Below are 25,435 nucleotides of genomic sequence, written 5' to 3' on the forward strand. Positions count from 1 at the left end.
TAGAGTGATAATAGTCCACTGGGGACCGGTCCCCGTCAGCGCGCGCGCGGGGGGGGGGGGGGGGGACAGTTAGATAGAAGCATGTAAGAAAGAAAAATAGTAGCATAAGAGCACAAGTGGACAGTAATGGTAGAATCAATGTACTTAAGTGTGCCACTAAGTGGCGCCAGTTAATCATAATCGTATAAAAAAAAAATATATAAAAATATATTGTAGGTAATAGCTTTAAACGAATGTACGGTGCGGAACGTTTGCACCGAGTGGTCCTAAGGGGGGTTAGTGGTAGGCACGGAGGAGCTTCCGGGGCCCTGGGCTCCACAGGACAGGAGGTAGGTACAAACAGAATAACCTGTAATAGGGGGAAAAAAAACCCATAAAATAGCAAAAAGAAGAAAAAATGGTTACGGGAAACAGGGCATAATATGCAAACACCACATAGGGTAACTAGGTATGGTAGTAAGGGTCTTATGCCATAAGAGCAATTGTGAAGTTCAGACAGGGGTATGAGGTCCCGTAAAACAAACTATGGGGTCCGACGGGTGACTCAGCAAGCTTCAAGGGAAAGTAAGCGTTTTGAGGCGAACGTCAGAGCATGGAAGAAGGGGGAAAATCTGTGAGACCCGGGACTGATTGAACAGACTGAGTTCACTCCTGGGTTCCATGTGTCAGGTATGCTGGCTTCGAACTGGAGAATCCGGGTTCTGCTATCAGCTTGCCCGTGGAAGGGACCGTTGCAGTTTGTTGGAAAGTGTTCAACAGGTAATTTTCGTAAGGAGTGTTCTCAGAAATCCTGAGTCGACGCGGGAGATGTTCCTGCTATCAAGAAAAGAGAAGGGATGATCAGCCGGTCTGGAGGACATCAATCATTAGGATCTGCATGGGGTGAGGATCCAGGGCATCGATTGTGGCTCTGCTTTTGCCATTGAGGCAAGTATGGCAGGCCTGGTGTGGTGGGAGTGAAGGGCCAGTCCGGGATAGAGACATGAGGCAACTCCAAGATGCTGAGGAAAGTGGGAAGGTCATCCAGCGTGTGGAAGGTGGCAGTCTTACCGTCATGGTGCACCCTCAGCTTGAAGGGGAAGCGCCATTGATATTTCATCTGACGTGATAGAAGTAACTGCGTGCGAGGTTTCAGGGCTTTCCGCATGGTTAAAGTTAGGCGTGAGAGGTCAGGCAGCAGCATGATGGGGTAGTGTTGAAGAGTATAGAGTCCTGGGTGCTGGCGGCATGCATGATGAATTCCTTTATATTGTAAAAATGCACTCTGCATAGAGTGTCGCGGACAAATGAGGGGTCAGGCTTTCTGGGGCCTGAGGTCCTGTGGACTCTGTCCAGCTCAATTGGGTTATCTTTTGGTAGTTGCAGAATCTGGTTGAAGATGGCTGTCACCACCATTTTTAGGTCTTTGGGTTCCACAACTTCAGGAATTCCACGTATGCGGATGTTGTTATGCCAGTTTCTATTTTCAATGTTGTCTTGCTGGTATGCTAGGTGCTGCAGCATGACTGTGCGGGAATTGAGTATTTCCTCATGTGTCTGGACTGTGGACTGGAAGCCTTCTGTGGTGGTTTCTGTTTCCTCAAAACGAACAATGTCCCTTTTAAGTTCAGAGATCTCATGCTTGTAAGTTTTCTCTATGCGTTTAACACACTGCTCAAAGTCAGCCTTTGTGGGGAGGGAGCGCATGTAGCTGTGCAGGGATCTCATCTGAGATTCTAAGTCCCACTATCCTCTGAGCCCAGAGATGTGGTGGAGTGGCTTCTGGAGCATCTGGGGGGGCACGGCTGGGGATGGAGGCGCCGGCGCCATCTTGGAAGTCGGCTGGCGTTTCGCCGAGGCCAACGATCGGGTACAAAGGTTCCTTAAATCCCCTCTGGGACGGGATGCCCCTGCTCCCTTCTGGTCTTTGTACTTATCCTTCCCCATTCGGTCAGTTTCAGCGGTGATTTCTGGTGTGGAGAAATCCTGTAGAGCCACGGGATCTGGGAGCAGACACACTACACGTCTTCCTGCTCCATGCGTCAGGCCATGCTTCAGGCCATGCCCCCCATATTTTGCTTTTTTAACAACAAGGTTGGTCTTTATTTGAGAAAAAATGGTACATTACACGTTATATACTTCGAATACCATAAGTGGGTACATACATAGATAGAACATAGCCTGTGTGAAATAAATAATAAACAGTGAGATATGTGAGCATTCAGTCTACTGGAGCAGATTAGACATGCATAGTGAGGATGGGAGGAGAGGAGGGTGGTGCGTGGGTGGAGGGAAAGGGGCAACCAACACATTGATTAGCATAGTACACAATATAGGAAGAGGGGATTAGGTCTCTATGAATGACTATCTACCGGGGTCAGTCCACGGTTGCCATACCTTCTAGTACTTTTGGGGACATCCTCTGCACATGTAAATCAATTTGTACATAGGCAAGATGGCATTAATAGAGTTTTCCCATGTCCTCACTGTGGGAGGTAAACGGGAAGTCCATTTTAAGAGAACTTCCTTCTTGGCATAGAAAACTAACAAAGAAAGCAACAATTTAGTGTATCTAGGCCGTTGGTCATTATCCTGTATGCCCAGCAGAGCCAGCTCAGCCGTCAGGGGTATCTCCAACTGGAGGCGAGCATTAATGAATCCAAAACACATATTTAGTAGAGTGAGGGTCAGAAAGTCTTATGCCGCGTACACACGATCAAACAATCGGGTGGAAAAGGCCGGCAAACTCAAGTCCGCCGGACAATCCCCCCGTGTGTAGCCTCCGGCGTACTTTTTTGACCCGAAAGTACGGCGGACTTAGAAAGTAGTTTTGCACTCCAATCTTCCCGCTGGACTTGCATTTCGGCGGACAATCCAGCCGTGCGTATGCCAGTCCACCGTACTTTTGAAATGAACGGACTTTTCCCGCCCGGAGAAAAGTCCGCTCATTTTGAGCGGGTCTCCAGGTAGGCGGGGCCCACAAAAGAGACGTCGCTGACCCCGCCACCTGGTATGGACTTAAAGGGGAACCTCAACGCCGAAAAAAATCGGCGTGGGGGTCCCCCCAGGTCCACATCAGACCCTTGCCCGAGCACGCTACCTGGCCGGCCAGGAAAGGGGGGACGAGCGAGCGGCCCCCCCTCCTGAGCCGTACCAGGCCGTGTGCCCTCAACATGGGGGGTGCCTTGGGGAAGGGGGGGCCGCGCGGCCCCCCCACCCCAAAGCACCTTGTCCCCATGTTGATGAGGACAAGGGCCTCTTCCCGACAACCCTGGTCGTTGGTTGTCGGGGTCTGCGGGCGGGGGGCTTATCGGAATCCGGGAGCCCCCTTTAATAAGGGGGCCCCCGGATACCGCCCCCCCACCCTATGTGAATGAGTATGGGGTACAATGTACCCCTACCCATTCACCTGTGAAAAAAAGTACAAAAAAAACACAACACAGGGTAAAAATATTTTATTGCACAGCTCCGGGGGTCTTCCGTCTTCGGGGGTCTTCTCGTCGGACTCCTCCGCTATCTTCTGCTAGCTCTTTTACTAGCGGAGGAGCCCGTCTTTCTTCCTCGCCGCCGGCCTCTTCTTCCGACTTCGGGGGTCTTGTCCCCCACTTCAGTTCTTCTGCCGTCGTCATCATCGCCGCCTTCTGTTCTTCTGTTATTCTGTTCTTCTCTTCTCTTCTCTTCTCTTCTCATCGGATGGAAGAACAGGACAGGAAGCCTGTAAATGACATGGTTGCCAGGTGAAAATAACGGGAAATAAGCCAAAAAAATATTCAAATGCAGCAATCACATCTAAGGATTGGTAAACTGCAATATATGAGAAGATTGTTCTTGGGTTTATATACAATTTGGGGTCAATTTGTGAAGAAATATATTCTGACATCCACCAAGCATTCACTGCAGGTTAATCATCCTGATACATGCGTGTTAAATGACAGTGATTGATTACCACAAGTGAATATCCAATAAAAGTCACATTCGCTGATTTCTAAATATGCCCCATTAAGTATGTTGCAACATTTGCACTCTGGTTTCAGAGCCAATGTACATATAGCACCGAGTATCTTCATTTCTGTACTTGCACCTTTACACTCATGTTTTAGATATTAATAACTTCTCTGCAGGAAGCTGATTCAGGTTTACTGGTCCTCTAATATAAAAAGTGACTTTCTTAACGAATCCCTGCCCTCCTACCTTTCCAAAGTAATCTGCCAATTTAATAAATCTGCTACGTGCTGTTTTCGGGTGGCAGGATAATTGGGTGATTTTAGAGCGTCAGGGGTTAAGCGGTTGGGGGAACTCCGCTCACAGTAACACAGGCTGTGCCAGCTCGGCTGCCTCTGAGACTGAATAAGCTGGGGAATCACACAGCCTGTGTCTTCCAGGGCGTCTTGAGTGCTGGAGCGTGATGTCTCTGCTAAAAATGGGAGATGACTCACGGCTGAGTCAACAGCGAAGGTGTTTGTGGAAGCGAGAGGCTTCACAGGGGTCTGCAATATGAGCAGAGGCATTACTGCGCCCGTGCGCTGCAACACCCGCTGCTTGCTAAAAACACCCCACGCCCGACCGCTAAAGGCAATAATAGCACACGTCATCCCTCCACATCACATTTGCAGAGTGTGAGGGCCATATGCTTGTTTTATGTTTAAATTTATTTAACAATTTGCCAAAGCCTCCTCAGTTTGATGGCGACGGTGGTTAAATGGCTGGCATGCGTGTTTTGCAGCACCAAGGTCCTGGGTCAAGACAGAGGTACAGACAAAGGGGCTGATTTACTAACGGCAAATCAACTGTGCACTTTGCAAAGTGCAATTGCACCCTGCAAGTGTGGTTGCTCCCGAGATTAGTAAATGAGCAGAAGCTTTTCTGACTTCCATCATCAAACGTACGAGGAAAAATGCTGTTTTTTTCTTAATTTTCCTTGCACGTGATTGGGTATTCTTTGTAAAGTTTGTATAGTTGCCTGATATGACACAAAAACAACAGATTTCTTAGATAATCAAACAGTGAGATCTCCCTGCATTAGTTCCCAGCTCTAATTCTGTTTGCCTGGGAGTTTTGGGTGTCCCTCCCCATCTTTGGGTGCTCCAGCTTCTCCTGTTACATTCTCCATAATATAAAATAAATAAAATTCCATCAGGGATAGTGGGAGCGTCTCATACTGGGAACAACAGGTGCTCAAAGGCATAGACATCAACCCAGAAAACTAGTTAGGGTATGAAAATATGAATATTTGGTATTTACTAAATTTTATAATAGACAACATCCTTCTGATATGAACAAAATATCTTCTATAGGTTGGAAAGTGCAAAATCAGGGTCACTTCTGCATAGAAACCAATGAGCTTCCAGGTTTTATTACCAAAGCTTAATTGAACAGTCTGGGGTTAGAAGCTCATTGGTTTCTATGCAGAAGTGAGCCTGATTTTGCACTTTCCAGCTTTAGTAAATAAACCCCATTGTGTACTTAAAAGTGGGGTATGCTGTGTTGGGTTCCTCCATCCCAAGCTCGCTCATACCAACATGGAGCATAAAGACACATGCATTTAAAGTGATAGTTTAATTGCATGTACAAGCACAGGCATATCTTTTCTTTGTTATAATGCAGGTCAGTGACCAGACCTGAACCTAGTAGCTCTTCCCCACCTTGTGTCTCTATGCCCAGGTTGGCATGGTGTCCACTGTAGCATTTGCAGTGGCAGAGCAGTGTAGGACTGGCCATAAGAGGGATTACTTTGACGCAGTTGGCTAGCTTAAGCCTGTATTGCAATATGTGAGAACTAAAAATCCCTGTTTTTCATTGCATAGTTTTCTGGAAAAGGGTGTATTGTAGTGTGCTGAGGGTCCATCCAGAATTTGTATTTGTAGTATTAACATGTGGTCACACCCCTTTAGCACTTGATAGTTTAAATACATGTACAAGCTATTGGGATTTGAGCACAGGTATATATTTTCTATTTAAAGTGTATCCAAGCCCAGGAACAAAAATTTAATATATTACAGCATTCTAGATTATTAGAATTCTTCATTAGTTTTAATTTGTCAGGCTTTTTTTCCTTTATTTTCACTGGGTGACCCTGCCAGTAACAAACTTTTTGTCCTAGGGTGACAGCGCTCACTCAGTGTAATGTACAGGAAGTGTGTTAGGACTACAGAACATCTCTTCTGCTCTGCATTGGTGGATGTTGAGTAGTTCACTGGTAAAGCTGTGAACAATATAACAGGTAGGACTGCAGGAGAAAACACTGCAGAGTGCACAGGACATAGGACAGTCCTGGATTTCTGTCAGGATAAACAGGTTTTTTTTTTTTACACTTAGGCCCCTTTCACACTGTGCAACCCATAATGTCGGTGGTAAAATGCCGCTATTTTTAGCGGCGTTTTACCGTCGGATTTGCGGAGCATTCCAGTTTAAAAGCACCCTGTTAGCGGCCGAGAAAGGGTTAAAACTGCCCGCAATGCGCCACAATAGCGACGTTTTGCCGGCGGTATTACAGCGCTGCCCCATTGATTTCAATGGGGAGCAGTGGTGGAGGAGCGGTAAACACACCGCTCCTTCACCGCTCCAAAGAAGCTGCTGGCAGGACTTTTCCTGACGTCCTGCCAGCGCACCGCTCTGGTGTGAAAGGCCTCGGGGCTTTCACACTGGACACAATGGTGCAGCTGTTTGAAGGCGGATTGCAGGCGCTATTTCTAACACTATAGCGCCTGCAAAACGCTCTCGGTGTGAAAGGGGTCTTATTCAACAGATATAACAATGCAGTGGTGACAATTCTGTAAATACAGTACACTACTGAGTGAGCATTGATGCCCCCAAAGACAGGAAGGGTGTTACTGGCAGGATCACCAAGTAAATTAAAGGAAAAAAAAGTCTGAAAAAGAAAACTAATGGAACCACCACAGCTGTTATGGGGTTTAAATAAGCTTCAAATGGATGCCTTTTACATTGATATGTACAGTTCTCTGTTCAATATTTGTGCTCACTTTGCAGAAGGAAGGTGAATTGCCAGTGTCGAAGAGGAAATGGCAAACAGGAGAAAAGATAATGTTCACACTGGTGTCCGTACCGCACGGGAATGACATCGCATCGCTCTTTGAACTGGATGCCACAACTCTGCAGCGAGCTGACTGCTTAGTGCCCAGGTAAAGACACAGTGCACCACATTCTGTCGGGGGGTTCTGTGCATTTTCCTTAGGTGCCAAGAACATGCTGCGATCTTCAAAAAAATAAGTGACATAGGTTTTTCCAAACCTTTTGTTTTATTTTTGATAGAGTGGGGAAGAGTTACAACTCCACACAGATTTTTATTGCTGAGATCTCTTTGAGGAGATCTCCATCTCCACTGACTCCCTGTCCTGGTGACAATGTTTCACCATAGCTGGAAGTGAGAGAAAATCTCCAGTGGGAATACAGACAAAATCAAAAAGCTGATGGGAGTTCTAGTCTTCCCCTTAGCCAAGATGTGGAAGAGGTTTTTTTCCTACAGTTGTGTCCTTCCTGAAAATGTCCCCATATTTCCTGTCCTGATGACAAAGCCAGAACAGGAAGCAAGGAATTTAATCCATTGGGGCCCTAAAGAGCAGTAAAAACTGACAAAGGTTCTAGCCCTTTTCTGTTCTATTTATTTCAAACATATGTTTATTAACATTTTCCAAATTCAAAGGAAAGCAATAAACAGCAAGTAGCAGTATTTGATATTATCCAATGTCATAATCAATAGTCCAGTCAAACAATGAACTAAATCATAATGAAAAATAAAGGTGTGGAGGGAAAAGGGGAAGGGGATGAGATTTCAGCAGATAATTGTTAATTCGTTACCCATAGTAAGTTTCCTGACAAGTAATATACTTTAGGTAGGAGTTAAAGGCTACTATCACCCCAGCCCACCCAAATGGGTGCAGACAGCCAGAGTTTGGGCCAACGACCCCGCCAGGGTAATTGTTTTTGTTTTGTTTTTTGGCAGTAGAATTTTTAATGTGGTTCAAAAAATGCAATACAATACATTTCTCCATAGTTACAAAGGATATCTAATAAAATATCACCTAATAAAAGTTACAGTAACATCATTACTGTGCTGTAAATAGCCTGTGCAGAGAGCAGAGCTGTGGAAAGGACCTAGCAAGCTCCACCCACTACAGGTAGAGAACTACGGGAGGGGGCGGAGTCATGACCAGTCACCCTGCACAAGGAGAGAGAGCAGCAGTGACCGGTCTATAGTACAGGAAGCTCCTACGCAGACAAAACGTTTTTCAACGGATTACTACACAGATATAGAAGAAATACACAAAGCACACTAAGATTCAAGTAACAATACACAGGGCTATTGTATTTAGATGATATTTGCTTAACCCAGAGTTCAGCTTTAACAGCAAACATATTATTTGCACTTCCTTGTAATATGACACATATGTATACATATATAATATTTTGTCAGCTTTGGTTTTCAGGAAAAATTTTGTTTCCCAATGTAGGAACTCCTATGTCAGACTACGCCATCTTTGTACCAACACCTGGGTGACCAGTACTAGTATTCCCATTGACACAGATGAGGAAAGACCCGTCATGCTGAAGGTAAGGGGTCATTGCTGGCAGAATTAAAGGATTAGACCACTCAAAGTAAATAGTTCTGTTTTAACTGGATTTTGGCAAGTTCAGTCAATCGCTAATCTCAAGTTACAGTGGTGGGATCTTTGCTCTTTAGTTCTCCTTCACCTTACTAATGCATTCTCGTGAATTCAGATATAAAAAAATACATCAGGGTGAATAGAAACCCCTCACAATGACTGCAGATGGGAGGAGCTGGGAACTCAAGTCAAATGCATCACAAACACAATATACTTTATTTTTTATTTTTAGGTATATGTAATCATATTTGTGGGTGTCTGAATGATTTCCCAACCCTATTCAGGTGGTAGACATGTCTACCTGCAGAAGGTTATAAACCTAGTGTCTATACCTTTCTAACCCTCTTAGCCCTTGTACACACGGTCAGAAATTCCCACGGAATGTGTCTGATCGGACCGTTTTGTCGGATAATCTGACTTTGTGTGGTCTCCATCGGACTGTTTCCGTCGGAGTATCCGACGGACCAAGTTTTCCAACTTGTCGGTAAAATCTTCCGACAACATGATCAGATCTGACTTTGTCCGATCATGTGTAGAGAATTCCGTTCGGACAAAGTGCCACGCATGCTCAGATCAAATTCCTACACCAAAGCTATTGGCTACTAGCGTGAACATAGTCCCGTCGTAACGAAATAACGTCATCAAGTTCTGAACTCTCGGATTTTTCGACAGCTTTGACCGACCGTGTGTATGCAACAGTTTCGGAAAAAATCTGACGGATTTGGTTGTCGGAATGTCCGACCGTGTGTACAAGGGCTTAGGCCTCTTTCACAGTAACGGACTGACTGAAAAATGGACAGGCGGAACCGATTGGAATACCCATTGATCTCTGTTGGGCAGTGGATGTCAGCGGACATGTGTCTGCTAGAGTTACCACATCAGCCCTTTAATTCAGGACACATATTAATTACACAGGTTCTGTGGCTGATTACGGTGGTAATTAAACTCACTTGGTGCCTTATCTGTTTTAAATCAGGATCAGAACCTGTGTAATTAATATGTGTCCTGGATTAAAGGGATGATGTGGCAACACTAGTGTCTGCGGAGCCAACATCTGGTACGGTCTGCTAAAAACAGAGGGATAAGGATACGTTCGCCATCCGTCCGGTGGATCAGGTGACAATCGGATGGAAACGGATATGCAATTTGTTTCCATATGATCGCCCCATAGAGGAGAGCGGGCTGTGTCCATGTCCGCTCTGCATAGTGGAGCGGACACGGACCTGTCACCTGCCTGCTCAGAGGATTAGCTGAAAGATCCCCCGCTGAGCATGCGGATCTGCTTGGACGGATCCACTTCATCTGAAAGGGGCCTTACAATTTAGAGCTTCTCCAGTCAATTAGGCTCGATTCACATCTACGCATGTTGCTTTTGAGCATTTTTGCAGTGCTTTTTGCATTTTTGGAAATGCATTTTTCCACGATTTTGCCGTATTTCGCGTTTTGTTTTTCTTTTTTTTTACACTGTGGTTGCTTAGCGACCAGTTAAAATCAGTGAAAAAAATGAAAAAAAAAAATGCAAAATCGGGGCAAAATCACGCTAAAAACGCGGTACTTGCGTTTTTGATGCGGATCCATTGACTTCTGTTACATGCAAAACGCTGCATTTTGCATGAAAAAAAAGTCCCCGACCCTTTCAAAAAATGCAGAGGCACAAAAATGCATTGATGTGAACATGTTCCATAGGAACCCATGTTAAAAAATTTCCCTGCTATTCTGCAAAATGCATCAAAAAATGTGTTAGTGTGAATCAAGCCTTAAAGCATAACTCCAGCCTCCCCTTCAGTCTTGCACAGTTTTACAGGCTCCTCTCCTGTACCGAAATGACTTAAGCCGCGTACACACGGGCGGACTGTCTGTCCAACTTAGTCCGCTGAAATACATTTCAGCGGACAGTCCGCTCGTGTGTGGGCTTCAGCGGACTTTTTCAGCGGACAGTCTGGCGGACTAAGTCTTTCGGAATTTCCGTAATATTGTCCGTCCAACTTTGGTTTCAGCGGACAGTCCGCTCGTGAGTAGGCAAGTTGGACGGACTAAGTATGGCGCATGCTCAGAAAGGATTTACATGGCCGAAGGTTGCATTGCAGTGTATTGGACGTCATATTTCTAGTCCCGTCGTACGTGCTGTACACGTCATCGCGCAAGCTTTCAACGGACTGTCTGTTCATCGTGTGTGGTCAAGTCCGTTCATTCAAAAGTAGGATGGACTGTCCGTCGGATTGTCTGACGGACTTAGTTGGCCAGACAGTCCGCCCGTGTGTATGCGGCTTTACTCTGATTTCACTGCACACAATGTGCATTAGAAGCTACAGCAAGTCAGATAGAGCCCACCTCATGTCCTGACTGGAGGTCATCAAGCATCATCTATCACTTTCCTCCCCAGCCTCAACTGTCCTTGTCCTAACCCTTTCAGTCATTGGATTTCAGTTCTTTGAATCATAGAGGCTCAACAACACTTGTGGGTGTTACCTACGGCACTCTACATGCTAATGCAGTCTGATTAGGAATGTCCATTCCTCCAGACAGGTGTCAATCCGTTAAAGCAGAGATCCGCCCAAATAGATTTTTTTTTTAAAGTCAGCAGTTACAAATACTGCACTGCTGATATTTAAAATATGGACACTTTCCTGTCCAGGGCACCCGCAATGTCCTCACCCGAAGCCGAACTGTCCCTCAGCTCCTGAATGGAGGCACCGCCATCTTCGGTAAGGGAATCAGGAAGTGAAGCTTTGCGGCTTTACAGCCAGTTTCCCTACTGTGCATGCGCGAGTCGTTCTGCACGTCTTCACTGGTCCCTGCTGTCTTCTGGGACCTTTGTGTCTCCCAGAAGACAGCAGGGGGGACAGAGGAGGGGCCGGACATGGCGTAGATCACCGTGGAGCTTGTGGCGATCTAATGGGAGTAAATACCTGGATTAGACAGGTATCTGCTCCTCACTCCCCCCTGAAAGGTTCCAAATGTGACACGGGGGGGGGGGGGGGGATCTGATCGGCGCAAGTTCCATTTTTGGGTGGAACTCTGCTTAAAGCACTGAAGTACTGAAGCCGGGTGCCGTGTTGTTTTAAGGAAGCTGTATGTGATGTAAAGTACTATGCCAAACCCTCACATTGTGACTGCATTGCGTAGATAATCACAGAAACCCGATGATTTAATGGCTCCAGACAATTTTGTTTTCATTTGGATTAAAGAGGGGGAGAGTTAAACTTCCTTTAAGATTTTTTTTTTTTTTCTGTCTGCGTCTTCATTGATGAGATTTTCTCCCATTTCATATCGCTCTGAAAACAAAAGGAGGATACAGGCATCACTGTGGCAGAAAGGAACAGATAGCAATAAAAACTTCTTTGCTGGCAACATTTTTATCAATTCCTGTCCTGACAGGAAGTGACAGGAAGTGAGGGGGCTTCTTCCCAATGGCAGACACAGACTGCACTAAAATCCTCAGAGGGGCTTTGTTCCACTCTTTCCAGAACTAAAAAAAGTTTAGGTAGGGATTGGACTTTATTGTAGTCAATCTAAGGTAGCCTGTCCTTTGATGTAACTTTTGACTACCATTTACATTTACTGCAATGGACCACTCTATCCTTTCTGTATTCTGGAATGGAATAGTTGTCAAGCACCCCACCGTCCACCAATCAGATATCTCACCAATTCTCTGGCTTATGTACGATTAGCTATGCATGCTCTTGCTGCAGACATTGGGGTTGAGTTACTAAAACTGGACAGTGCAATATATGGTGCACCGTGCATGGTAGCTAATCAGCTTATAACTTCCCCAACATTGCCCCCAGCTACATCACCAACGTCATCTGCAGATATCGCCCAAATTGTTCTCTCTGCTCCTCCAAGGACCCCCTGCTCTCTAGCTCCCTTGTTACCTCCTCCCATACTTGCCTTCTGGACTTCTTCAGAGCCTCTCCCTTCCCCTGGAACTCCCTGCTCCAGTATGTCCTGTCAGCCTGTCAGCCCCTACCCTGTCTGCCTTTAGGTGATCTACCCCACCTTCACCTATGAACTGTACCTGAGTCACCACCATCTCAACATTCCCTGCAGCTATTACCTTTTGTACCACCTCCCCCTCCCTTTAAATTGTTAGCTCCATGAGCACGGCCCTCCTATTCCTTCTACTTCGAACTGTATTGTAATTGTACTGTCCCCCTCTATGTTGTAAAGCGCTGTGTAAACTGTTGGCGCTATATAAATCCTGTATAATAATAATAATAATAACTTTAGCTTGTTCAATTAAACTTTGATAAAAAACCTGGATGCTGATTGATTTCCATTCATAACTGCACCAGTTTTTCTACTCTCCAGTTTAAGTAAATGAACCCCATTGGTTGATATGTGACACACTCTTCTCCACCCTAGTACCTTTTCTGGGAGATGTCATATTGTGCTGAACTTTGCACATGCTTCTTGTTGGCTTTGGGTGCCTGCTACATCATCTTTGGGGCAGTTTTACTTGATTGGTTATCGGCAAAATGGGCTGGAGTGGCACTGGATCTAAAAACATTTCAATGTTTGGTTTTGTAACCGTGCAACAAATGCTACGAGACCTTGGATGAAGAGATGTTTTATTTATTTTATTTTTTTAGAGTTGGTAGCGAATATGTTTCAGAAATCACGTAAATCCCCCTTCTTCAGGTTGACCAATAGTATAACTGCACTACCCGCCACTCCATTCAAGCTACAAGGAACTGCCGCTGCAAGGTTGGGGCTCCTGGCTGCCCACACACAGTGCAATAATTCAAGAAAAGTCTTGCACACAGCTCCAAGTCCTCTTATGTTTATTAATCAAAAGGAAAAAAGCTCCATGAAAGCAGCACGCTAATGAGGTTCAGCTGGAATGGCCTTTATCATAGCTCCCGCTGTGCACAGGGTTTTTCTTGAATTATTCCCCTTCTTCGGGGCTTTGAAGTAGATGCGTGCTGGCTAATGTACTGGCACTGGTGAAAGACAGATTAAAATCAGCTTGAGTTACTGTTTAACATTGCTAATAAGTGGACAGCAAGCACTGGTGCTTATAATATTTTCCATTATATATAGTAGCAACCTTTTGGCTGCCTGCTTATCCTATCTCAAGCTGATGTTAATCTGTCATTCATTGAAGCAGTAAAATTTGGCCGCACACGTTTGCTTCAGAGCCCTGACGAAGTGGGGTTTAGGTGATTCCCGAAATGTGTTGGCTATCACTTCTAAATAAAAATCTTTTGTGTTATTCTGGATAGGTCAGTAGGGTTCTTTACCAGATAACCATTTCAGAAACCAAAGGATCCTGAATTAGTGATTGGAGCCTCTAAAACTATAGCAAAAGGCGCTCTTTGGAGCAGATATGTATAGACACCCCTTTTTCATTATTTTAAAAGTATTTTAAGATTTTTTTTTTAGATTTTTATATTAATGACTGCATATACTTATACATTTACTGTTTGTGAAAAGAGTTTACTCATGTAAATCAATCCAATAGATCGGAACATGCCAAACGAAGGAAGATAAGGAAGCTTTCGCCATCATCTCAGTTCCTCTGTCTGAGGTTCGAGACTTGGATTTTGCCAATGACGCCAACAAAGTTTTAGCCTCCACTGTGAAGAAGTTGGAGTATGGAACTATCACTCAGAATGAGCGAAGGTATGGCCATTTGTTAACACAGGAATATTTTTTCTTTAAATCTGTCAGTCTGTAATATTATACTGCATGGGGAGGGATCCTCGGCACTCTAGTTGTTTTGCAACTACAAGTCCAGATTTGTAGTTTTACCACAGCTGGAGTGCCGAGGTTGCCCACCCTTGTCATACTGTATGCTGGCCATGTTTGGTGGCTGCTATTTAGTTCTGAAGTCATTTCTGAATATGGTTATACTTTTTTCAAATGAAATCACTTTTTAAGCAAATCATTAAATAAGCAGCGGAGTGATTATTCCGCACTCTATCTTTTTTTTTTTGTTGGAAACAAGATATTATGAATAGAAATTATTGAGGTAACCACAAATGTCACAATATTTAAATAAAACTGTGACATTTTTACCTGATGTGATCAGCATACAGGTTAACAATATGATTTACAACCTCTATAGCAGGGTTTCTCAACTAGGGTTCCTCCAGAGGTTCCTTGGGCAATTTGCGCCTCTCAGATAAAATCCCACTAACGTCATTGATCTTTTTTTTAGCTATCTGTAAGGAGGTAATTCTTGCCTATGACTACAAGTGTAAGGAGCATTCTTCCCACTGACCATCACACTAATGTATTATGAGTTGTAAATATAAGAATTTTTAGCAGGGATTCCCTGAGACCAGAAAGTTATTTCCAGGGTTCCTCTGTGTTGGAAAGCTTGAGAAAGTCTGTGCTATAGAGTGTTATTTAGATGTACAAATTGTATTTATTGAGTAGGGTCAGGATTAAACAATGCATTAAAAAATAAACATGAAATCTTGCATATAAGTAGTTTGAATTCTCATTTCTAGACAGTAAGTGGAGCTCTAGGCACTTCCTCACATGTTTTTCAGGCTCTAGTTTTCCGCTGTACTTAAACCTATAATTTACCCATGGAGCTAAAATTAGTCAGGGCAATGACTCTCTCACTCTGTTTAGAGCAGGGGTCTCAAACTGGTAGCCCTCCAGCTGTTGCAAAACTACAAGTCCCATCATGCCTCTGTATGTGTACACATGCTTGTAACTATCAGCCTTGCAATGCCTCATGAGACTTATAGTTTCGCAAACAGCTGGAGGGACACAAGTTTGAGACCCCTGGTTTAGAGGGCTCCATACGTATTTTCAAGTACAGAGAAAGAGAGATACCTTGAAAGTAAAGAGCTTCCACTGTTTTCTCTCTTTAGAAAACACAATCCTATACCACTGGTAAACTCTGTATTAAATGTTTACCTAAAAAAATGTAATATATATATATAATGTATATAGATATATGTATATATATATATGTATATATATCTATATATATATATATATATATATATATATATATATATATATATATATATATATATATATATATATATATATATATATCTATATATATATATATACACTGAGCAAAATTATAAACGCAACACTTTTGTGTTTGCCCCTGTTTATCATGAGCTGAACTTAAAGATCTAAGACTTTTTCTATGTACACAAAAGACCTGTTGTTCACAAATGTCTCTAAATCTGTGTTAGTGAGCACTTCTCCTTTGCCAAGATAATCCATCCACCTCACAGGTGTGGCATATCAAGATGCTGATTAGACAGCTTGATTATTGCACAGGTGTGCCTTAGTAATTTGATGCAGTGTGTGGCGTATGGTCTGAACACTGACAGGCTGATCCCCTCCACCCCTTCAACCTCTTAAGCAATGCTGGCAGCACTCATACGTCTATTTCCCAAAGACAAACTCTGGATATGATGGTGAGCACGTGCACTCAACTTCTTTGGTCGACCATGGCGAGGCCTGTTCTGAGATGAACGTGTCCTGTTAAACCGCTGTATGGTCTTGGCCACCGTGCTGCAGCTCAGTTTCAGGGTCTTGGCAATCTTCTTATAGCCTAGGCCATCTTTATGTAGAACAATAATTTTTTTTTTCAGATCCTCAGAGAGTTCTTTGCTGTAAGGTGCTATGTTAAACTTTCAGTGACCAGTATGAGAGAGTGAGAGTGATAACACCAAATTTAACACACCTGCTCCCTATTCACACCTGAGACCTTGTAACACTAATGAGTCACATGACACCGGGGAGGTCCAATTTGGACATTTTCACTTAGGGGTGTAATCACTTTTGTTGCCAGCAGTTTAGACATCAATGGCTGTGTGTTGAGTTATTTTGAGGGGACAGTAAATTTACACTGTTATACATGCTGCACACGCACTACTTTCTGTCATTTCTTCAGTGTTGTCACATGAAAAGATAGAATAAAATATTTGAGGGGTGTACTCACTTTTGTGAGATACTGTGTGTGTGTGTGTATATATATATTATATACACACACAGTATATTATAGGATTGGACACTGGCAAACAAAAAGCTGTAGACCAGCTCAGACTAGCCTCTCCTGCTTCCAGCATGCCTCGGTGTTCTGATAGTGTTCTTGGAGAAATGGATGTTTTTTTTTCAGCTTTTCTGTTAGGGCAAACTTTTTTTTTTTTGGGCCTGTACTGAGATCAGGTCAGCTGGGGCCTACAAACTTCTTATGACATAGGGGAGTTTTGATCTTTTTCTTAATGGCCTGGGTCACAGTTCTCAGAGTGGAGCTTTTTTTCCCTGACTGACAGTTCAGGCTGATTCTCTATCTCTTTACCGACCGACTCCTTTGGTCATCTTGGATGGACCCTAAAGGTTGATTCAGTTCTCGTTTCACCATTTTGAATGGATCAGGTAGACCAGCTTAGAAGTTTATGGTCTTGTAGATAGATTTTTTTTGCTTTTCCTGTCAAGAAATATTTCACTGGTTATGTGTGTTTTTTTTTACCTTCTGGCTTTAGGAGTTGGTTCCCTATGCAAGTCTTCTGTTCTCACATGTTTTTGCTACCAGGTGGAAGATGTTGCTTCATCTGGTGTTCGCTGCAGTTCACAGGCTTTTTCCTATGTTTACGTTGGACCTATTGGTCATTTTTTAATGTGTCACCCACCACTTAACTGCTTTTGGATGTCATGAAGGTGAAGACTTCCTGTGTCCCTCAATAGAGGAGAAAAAAATAAGGATTATTGTACCGTAAAATCCTTATCTTGGAGTCCTTTGAGAGACACAGGTTCATCCCCTCAGTTTTTTGACTATGCTGTTGGTACTACTTTGTTACAAAATTGAGGCATACTGATAGTGGGAGGGTTTATTCTGGGGTGGCCTGCAGTTTTTAGTTTGCCAGTGTCCAATCCTCCTGTAGGCGGTATAACCCAAAGGTGAAGACTTCCTGTGTCCTTCCATTGACTTCAAGACAGATATTTTACAGTGAGCACAACAATTCTATGTTGTCCTATTAAACAGTACAAACACCCATTTTTGAAACGGAATCAAAATAAACTGAATTCATTCTGTTTCATTTTACACAATTCATAGAGCGGGTATACATTAAATAGGTAGTTTGTTTTCGGAAGATGATCTGCCATTTGTTGCGTGTGATTCCTTTTTTTCTCTCTGCTTAGGTTTGTAACCAAACTTTTGGAAGATCTGATATTTTTTGTTGCTGGAGTCCCAAACAACGGACAGGAAGTACTGGATGTAGTTGTCACCAAACCCAACCGGGAAAGGCAAAAGTTAATGAGAGAGCAGAATATTTTAGCTCAGGTGAGCAACTGGAGCTGCATCAGAAATTGGAAGAAAGACCTGCATTTGATGTATATTTCAAACAGACGTGAAGCGTAGTAAAGCGCATGTGTTTCAAATAAATCACAGGAGAAAAAATGTACACACTGGTATTTTTTCTAGTCAAGATCAATCAATCATTTTTTAGGTCAAAGCAAAGAGTAAACAATCAGAGAGATGGAAATATTTTGTTTTCAAGATTTTTGTGTTTTGTATGTCATATCACATATGGGAGGATGCCAAAATTGGTTGATACAACTAGAAATTCCAATTTAATAGATAAAGGGAAAAAAAAGCACATTTAATGCATTTGTGGCTAACATAGGGTTACATGTATATCTGGCTAATAATGATCAGATTGGGACATATTTATATGTCAGCTGACCCAAAACTTGATTTTCCTGCATGGCTACCAACGTGCCACTTCCTGTGGCACCTTTCTACACCCTTTGGTACACTGAAAACCTTGAACATTCATCTCAGAATATCTGACATCTGCTTTTAGGTTCCAGTGTTGTCTTTATTTTTAGTCCCGGAGTTCCACTTTAGTTAGACTAAAGAACAGTCATTTGGAAGTTTAAAGTGTAACTCCACGTATGCCCAGTCAAAATAATCTCCCCCAGTCTGTTACATACTTTGCAAGTAAGTTCTAAGACTTCATTACTGTACACAAATCTACCTGCAGCCATTGTATTGGAACTCACATGTGGATTACACTGACTTATTTCCTGAGTGCTAAATGGGGGCATTAGTGTTGCTTTACTAAAGGCAAATAAACTGAGCACTTTGCAAAGTGCAGTTACTCCAGAGCTTAGTAAATGATCTTCATCATCCAATCATGTGCAAGCAAACATGCTGATTTTTTTTATTTACCTTTACATGATTGGGTACTCTTCGCAAAGTGAATCTTTACATCATTAATTACTAAGCTCTGGAGCAACTGCACTTTGAAAAGTGCACAGTCTATTTGCCTTTAGAAAACCAATCCCAATGTGTCTACCTACAATAGTCACATGAGTAGCAAGGAGCCAATCACATGAACAGTTAATGACATTTCTGCTATGTACGCCTACAATGCAAAGAACATTCCCATAGGAAGCCAAGTATAACATTTTCAGCTAGTTTTTTGAAAACCATAGCTGGTTGTAGATTAAATTAGGCCATGTTTATTAATACTAAATTATGAAAAGGCTTCTACAGTTGTTAACAATTGAATTACTCTTGAAATAAAAGAGTGACCCTCACATGACCAAAAGAAAGTAAGCATGAAAAAAGTGATATATCCTAACAGCAGACAGAGACATAAATGTCGGGACATTATGCGACATCAGGAGATGTCCATTGGGGATATCCGATTGTACATGAAAAGCATGTTCTTAGCATAATGCAGAAAAAATGTCAGAGATCTTTCATTAGCAACTTTAATGCCTGCTTTCGGCCATCTATGATGCATTTTATGGCATAGGGACACCCACTTTAATTCCCTATGCTAAGAAGACTCAAATTGAATCCTTAGTTTTCCTGAAAAGCTTCCTATGACTTCTGAAGAATAGACATTTTGTTAATTCCTTTCATTCATTCCCTAGACAGTTAGTGAGTTAGAAAGTGTGAAAGACAGTTACATGAATATTTTGGAAGAAAATAGTGTCGTCGTAGTTTTATCCAGGGAATGACAACAATTTATTTTTCCCCCTAATGTGATCCCTCAGATCTTTGGCATCTTGAAGGCACCATTTAAAGACAAAGCAGGTGAGGGTTCCATGCTGCGTCTTGAAGATCTGGGTGACCAGAGATATGCCCCTTACAAGTACATTCTGCGACTTTGCTACCGCGTCCTGAGGCACTCTCAACAAGACTATCGGAAGAACCAGGTTAGTGTTACTGCTATGGAAATTGGTTGTATTAGCGGTATCAAGGCTGATTTTTATATGCTTTTTTAAACATGCAAAACCAAAAGTGTGACTGGATCTTTAAGTGTGAGCATTCTGAAACTAAAGTGTAATGCAGGTGGTTACCATATATGAAAGAAAACTGCTCGGAATGAAACATGGTGGTGCCATTGCTGTGAATACAGGAAACCACTCCTCTTCCTCCTCCTCCTTCTCCTCCTCTTTTTTCCATTCCTCCTCTTCTTCCTCCTTTTCCTCTTTTTCCTCCACTTTCTCTTCCTCTTCTGCTATACTACAGCCCCTCCCTGTTTAGAGTACGGTTAGAAACAAAAATATGATACTCCAGCTACTTTCCAGCACTTGGATCAAAATTTACATGTTGCACATAAATACAAAGATGGGATAAAGTCCTTTAGCACCCAAGGTGAAAAAGCCAATTCCCCTTTTCATGAGTTGTAAACCACTTCAGCAGCATACACTTTCTGCTCTTTTTTGCACCTTCCTCCTGCCCAAATGACCTCTTCTGCCTACCCTTCAGCCTGGCCCTTTTTTTTACCCCCCACCCCCTTCTGCTGAAATGCCCAAGTTGGCCACCTCTTTTGGCTCTTCACTTCACTGCCTACAGGATCAAGCATTTAAAAGAGACGTAAGTGTTATATGCATTAAACCCTAAGCTAAAAATTGAATATATTGTAGCTTACCAGTCCTTAGATCTGTTGGCTGCATTACTTCTCATTTTCCAAGATTTTTTTACTTTATTTATTAATACTGTGAACAAAAACCCTCTACTTAAGAGTGTAATGCTCACTCCTTTACTCTGTCTATGAAGGGAGCCATGGTTGCACCCAAGCTGGTTTTCAGATATGCCTTGCATGCACCTGAGGAGCGAGGAATGCCTCTGCCATCAAAGGCTGTTGGCTTTGACTGCTTCCCAGCAGGATAGCTCATGCGGGTTTGGTCCAGGATGTTCTTAGCCTAATAAAAAAACGAATACTGACACTACATCTAAAGACTGGTACAGTGCAATATATTTTATTTTTGTTCTCGGGTTTAGCTTTGTTTTTTGTTGCCTGTGAAAGTATTTGTTTATCTGAAGCAATGCTGCTTTTATTAGTGGATTGATAAAATGCTGGATCTTAGCTGGAGTGCCAACATTTTGCTTTTAACTGGCTGTGTTTGGTGTGTGTAAGACTCTTTGGCTGGGATTACAGAACAAATGTTGGTCCTGCATTGTATAAAATAATGTTGAGCACCCACCCACATTCTAGGGAGGGAGCAAGGAAGATCAACCTTTATTGCAGGACCAAGGAATAAGGTACAAAAACTCCTGTTGCTGACCCCTTTTAAAATGATAATTTCCTTGCTGTCATGGTGATCCAGAATTTTCTAAACCACCTAGAGCACCTGAAACAAGTATGCAAATCAGAAGCTGTGACTTTACTCAGAATGTATTGATCTGCATGCTTTCTTCATGTTAATTACTAGAATTTTTTTTAAGCTGAACGACTCAATTACTTAATTTACTACATTTATATGTATTTCTCAATAGCCACAAACAATATAGATCCACTTTGTGTGCACTAAATACCTTTGCAACCCCATGTTACCTTGTAAAAGTAGCAGTGACATCACCACTCTGCTTCACATATCCTGTGCTAAGGGAAAATCTGTGGGAGGAGACCAGAAGGCACCACCCACTATAGGTTGCCTACAGAAGGGGGTGGAGACAAGACCAGTCACCCTGTACAAGGCGAGAGTGGAACAGCGACCGGTCTTTATTGCAGAACGGTGGGTTTTAACGCCAACATGCTGCTTACATGCGTCACTGGGCAGAACCTGTTTTTGTGCTGAGAACATCTTCAGTGGGTGCTCCGAGCATAGAGACCAAGCTGGCAAAGACAGCTTTTGGTCCCCAGTAGCGATAGCCAACGCGACCGGATCCCAATCATGTCACCACAGTGGTCACATGATCGCTGATCCTTTCTGATCCCCCTCCTTCCGGCATTCAGAACCCTTTAAATAGACACTGGGGCTTGCAGGAAAGGGTTAAAAAAAATTAAATGTTTTTATGAAAGAGTTTGTTTATTGCTCAATCATGTGATTCTTCAAACTCTGTGTCCCCTGTCTATGCAAGTAGCTTTTCACATGTTAGGATTGATATCAGAGCCCCGAGGGCTTGCAGTGTAATGGTTTAGGATGGGATAAAGTCACAAGGAGTGGAAATAGAGCATTTAGTAATGAGGGCGGCAACAGCATGACATCCGTTCCTGGTCCTACCATCTATATTCACAATTGACATTCTTCTATTCCCAGGAATATATCGCCAAGCATTTCTGCATCATGCAGTCACAGATTGGATATGACATCCTGGCAGAAGACACTATCACCGCTCTCTTACACAACAACCGCAAACTGCTGGAGAAACACATCACTGCCAAGGAGATTGAGACCTTCGTGAATTTATTGAGACGGAACCGAGAGCCGAGGTCAGTGCAAGACCGCCTCAATGTCTTATGGTTCAATGAGTATTAAAAAAATCACAAAATAATGCATTCATCATAAGTAAATGAGAAAAGGGTTATTCCTGCGCCTAATCAGGGAAGAATCCGATAATCGTACTGCTGCATACACTGAAATGCATTCATCATGTTTCTGTGAAAAGCTAACCACTGTATAAAGTGTTTTAAATATATTTGTTAAATATTCTTATCAATCATTGTAATATTAATTAATATAATAATATTACATTTGAATTTGTTTTCCACATTTACACATACAACGTTCAGAGACCATGACACCAACTTAAAAAATGTGTAGGTAAATATCAGAGAAAATCTAATATTTAATTGCTTACTTGCAGTGTATTTTTTCTCTAAACAATTTTTACTCACTTACAATGTGCCTTTGAACTTGATAGAAAATTTAGCTTTATCAGGAAGTGTTAATTCCCTAGCATACCCCCTCCTTCCTTTTGCGTCATAGCCCTCACCTCTTCTGGGGGTGTCTAATTAATTTCTGTGCTGGCCCAGCTCCTCTGTCCCTCTGTTCACTTCCTTACATAACCTTTCTTTGTAGCTGTCAGGGGAGGGAGACTATTATAGAGCAGGGATATGCAATTAGCGCACCTCCAGCTGTTGCAAAACTACAAGTCCCATCATGCCTCTGCCTCTGGGTGTCATGCTTGTGGCTGTCAGCGTCTTGCAATGCCTCATGGGACTTGTAGTTCTGCAACAGCTGGAGTTCCGCTAATTGCATATCCCTGCTATAGAGTGTCACTTAAGTGACATCTGTGAGTCTGTTGGGGTTGCTGACTTCACATCCAAGATGGCGGTGCCCAGTGGTGTGACAGCCTTTCAATGACTACACAAGAGAGGCTTTTACAGGTAAACAGCATGCATAAAATAAGTTCAATGCAGAGTACATTTTTGTTGAAATGAATGGTCTGTTGACAGGGCTTCTTTAAGTTGCTACACCCAGTGAGATATAATACAGAACAAAAAAGCCCAACTGCAGCCAAAGCTTTTTATTAATTCGTTTTGAATAGAGTCAGAAGATTTACAGTTTTATTGCTGTCTGATTTCCCATTTAGGAGATTTACTCTCATTCCCTAGTCTATTTTTTTATGCTCAAAATGCCCTACTCTGGGACCTACCCTTGGTGTTTTTTTCAGCCTGTAAACAATGATTTTCTAATACACTTGAAAACGTCTATGTGTGCTTGGACAAATAGGCTTGCATAGAGGTGATTTTACAGGCTGGAAAAAAAACACTAAACACCTGTAACAGCTGCATTTTTTTTAAAGCCCAGTGTGTATAAGCCCTTAGGCCGCGTACACACGCGCGGACTGTTCGCCCAACCTTGTTCGTCAAACAGTTTGTCAAACAGTCCGCTCAAAATTAGCATGAACGGACTTGACCACACACGATGAACGAACAGTCCGCTGAAACCGTGCGCGATGACGTGAACGGCACGTACGACGGGACTAGAAAACGGCGTCCTATACACTGCAATGCAACCTTCGGCGTGTAAATCCTTTCTGAGTATGTGCGGAACTTAGTTTGACGAACAAGCCTACACACGAGCGGACTGTCCGCTCAAACCAAGTTTCAGCGGACAGTTTTACGGAAATTCCGAAAAACTTTGTTCGTCAGACTGTCCGCTGAAACTGTCCGCTGAAGCCCACACACGAGCGGACTGTCCGCTGAAACACTGTTCAGCGGACAAAGTTGGGCGAACAGTCCGCGCGTGTGTACGCGGCCTTAGGCATCACAGCTTGGCGCTGCACTGCAAACATTCTGCATTTTATTGCATCACACTGTACAGGATTGCACATTACTGTGCATCATGCTGCTGTACAGTGATATTAATGAAGTATATTTTTGTACACTTCAAATAAAGTTTTATATGTCAGTGAACAAAAAAAAGGGAGCTGTGTGATGCATTGAATTGTGCACCTCAGTCTGCTCAAAACATATATTTCAATGCATGGTAAATGCTGGGGAGTTACCTGGACAGTCGTGTTTATCACTCTCTTGTTGACATGTTTGTGCTGTCTTCCTGGGTCATTCTAAGGCATTCCCAGCATCCCTGTGCTGAGTTTGGGCTCTGAGCACCTGCTGTGTCAATAATGAGGAGCTCCCACCATCCCTGTGCTGAATTCCAGGGACCGAACACTTGCTGTACACATTATGAGAAGTTCACACCATTCCTGTGCTGAGTTTCCAAGTCTCTACACCTGCTCTGCCCACTATCCATACATTCAGTGTGCTCAGGTCTGCACACCTGCTGTGCTCATTCTGAGGGGCTCCTGCCATCCCTGTACTAAGTTCCTTGACCCTCACACCTGCTGTGCCCATGATATGGGGGTTCCCATTATGACTGTACTGAGTTCCTGGGACTGAGCACTCGCTTTGCCCACTAAGAGGGGTTCCTACCAATGGTGTGCTGAGTTCCCGAGGCTATACACCTGCTGTGCCCATAATCATGGGTTCCCACCATCCTTGTGCTTAGTTCCCAGGTCTGCACACCTGCTTTGCCCATTATGAGGGGTCCCACCATCCTCATAATGGGCAAATCCATTTTACCTGTGTTTTACTGACAGCCCATCTCCCATAGGAATCAGTGGCACCCTATGTGAATAGGCCATTTTCTTCTGTTCTATTTAAATGTGCAATTTGCTTGAGAATGTATGACCTAGTAAAGATCTCATGTTCTTGTTCTTTAGATTCCTTGATTATTTGTCAGATCTGTGTGTGTCAAACACAACCGCCATACCCGTAACTCAGGAGCTGATCTGTAAATTCATGTTAAGCCCAGGAAATGCCGATATCCTTATTCAGACCAAGTAAGTACCTGAACGCTATAATTCAGACCCTGCCACTGAGAGCTCATGTCAGTCCCAGGACCTTATTTTCAGGTTCTGAGTGCCTTTTATAATATATTGTATATTGTATTGCAGGGCCCTCCTGTACATTTTATATTGTACTGTAATTGTGTTGTCCCCCCTATACATTGTAAAGCGCTGCGTAAACAGCGCTATATAAATCATGAATAATAATAATAATATTGTGTAACAGGATTTTTGGTGATAGCAGTATGGGGGTGTGGCCTTTTATATCTTTCAAAGGCCTGGACCATCATGTAGCCAATCCTAGTACACT

The 25,435-nt window shown here is 43.1% G+C and overlaps 1 protein-coding gene across 1 annotated transcript in view; it reads left to right on the forward strand.

Moving 5' to 3' along the window:
* Positions 1 to 25,435, forward strand: part of ITPR2 (inositol 1,4,5-trisphosphate receptor type 2) — a 482,081-nt gene that overhangs the window by 183,435 nt on the left and 273,211 nt on the right. The window contains exons 11-17 of the mRNA XM_077469087.1: positions 6,967 to 7,118; positions 8,448 to 8,547; positions 14,065 to 14,225; positions 17,727 to 17,868; positions 19,596 to 19,757; positions 22,089 to 22,261; positions 25,000 to 25,119. Of these exons, the coding sequence (XP_077325213.1) occupies positions 6,967 to 7,118; positions 8,448 to 8,547; positions 14,065 to 14,225; positions 17,727 to 17,868; positions 19,596 to 19,757; positions 22,089 to 22,261; positions 25,000 to 25,119 (1,010 nt within the window). The remainder of the gene's footprint in view (positions 1 to 6,966; positions 7,119 to 8,447; positions 8,548 to 14,064; positions 14,226 to 17,726; positions 17,869 to 19,595; positions 19,758 to 22,088; positions 22,262 to 24,999; positions 25,120 to 25,435) is intronic.

The sequence above is a fragment of the Lithobates pipiens genome, unplaced genomic scaffold (genome assembly GCF_037356315.1).
Source record: "Lithobates pipiens isolate NorthernLeopardFrog02 unplaced genomic scaffold, aLitPip1_a1.2 Scaffold_8, whole genome shotgun sequence".
In the NCBI taxonomy this organism is placed as follows: domain Eukaryota; kingdom Metazoa; phylum Chordata; class Amphibia; order Anura; family Ranidae; genus Lithobates; species Lithobates pipiens.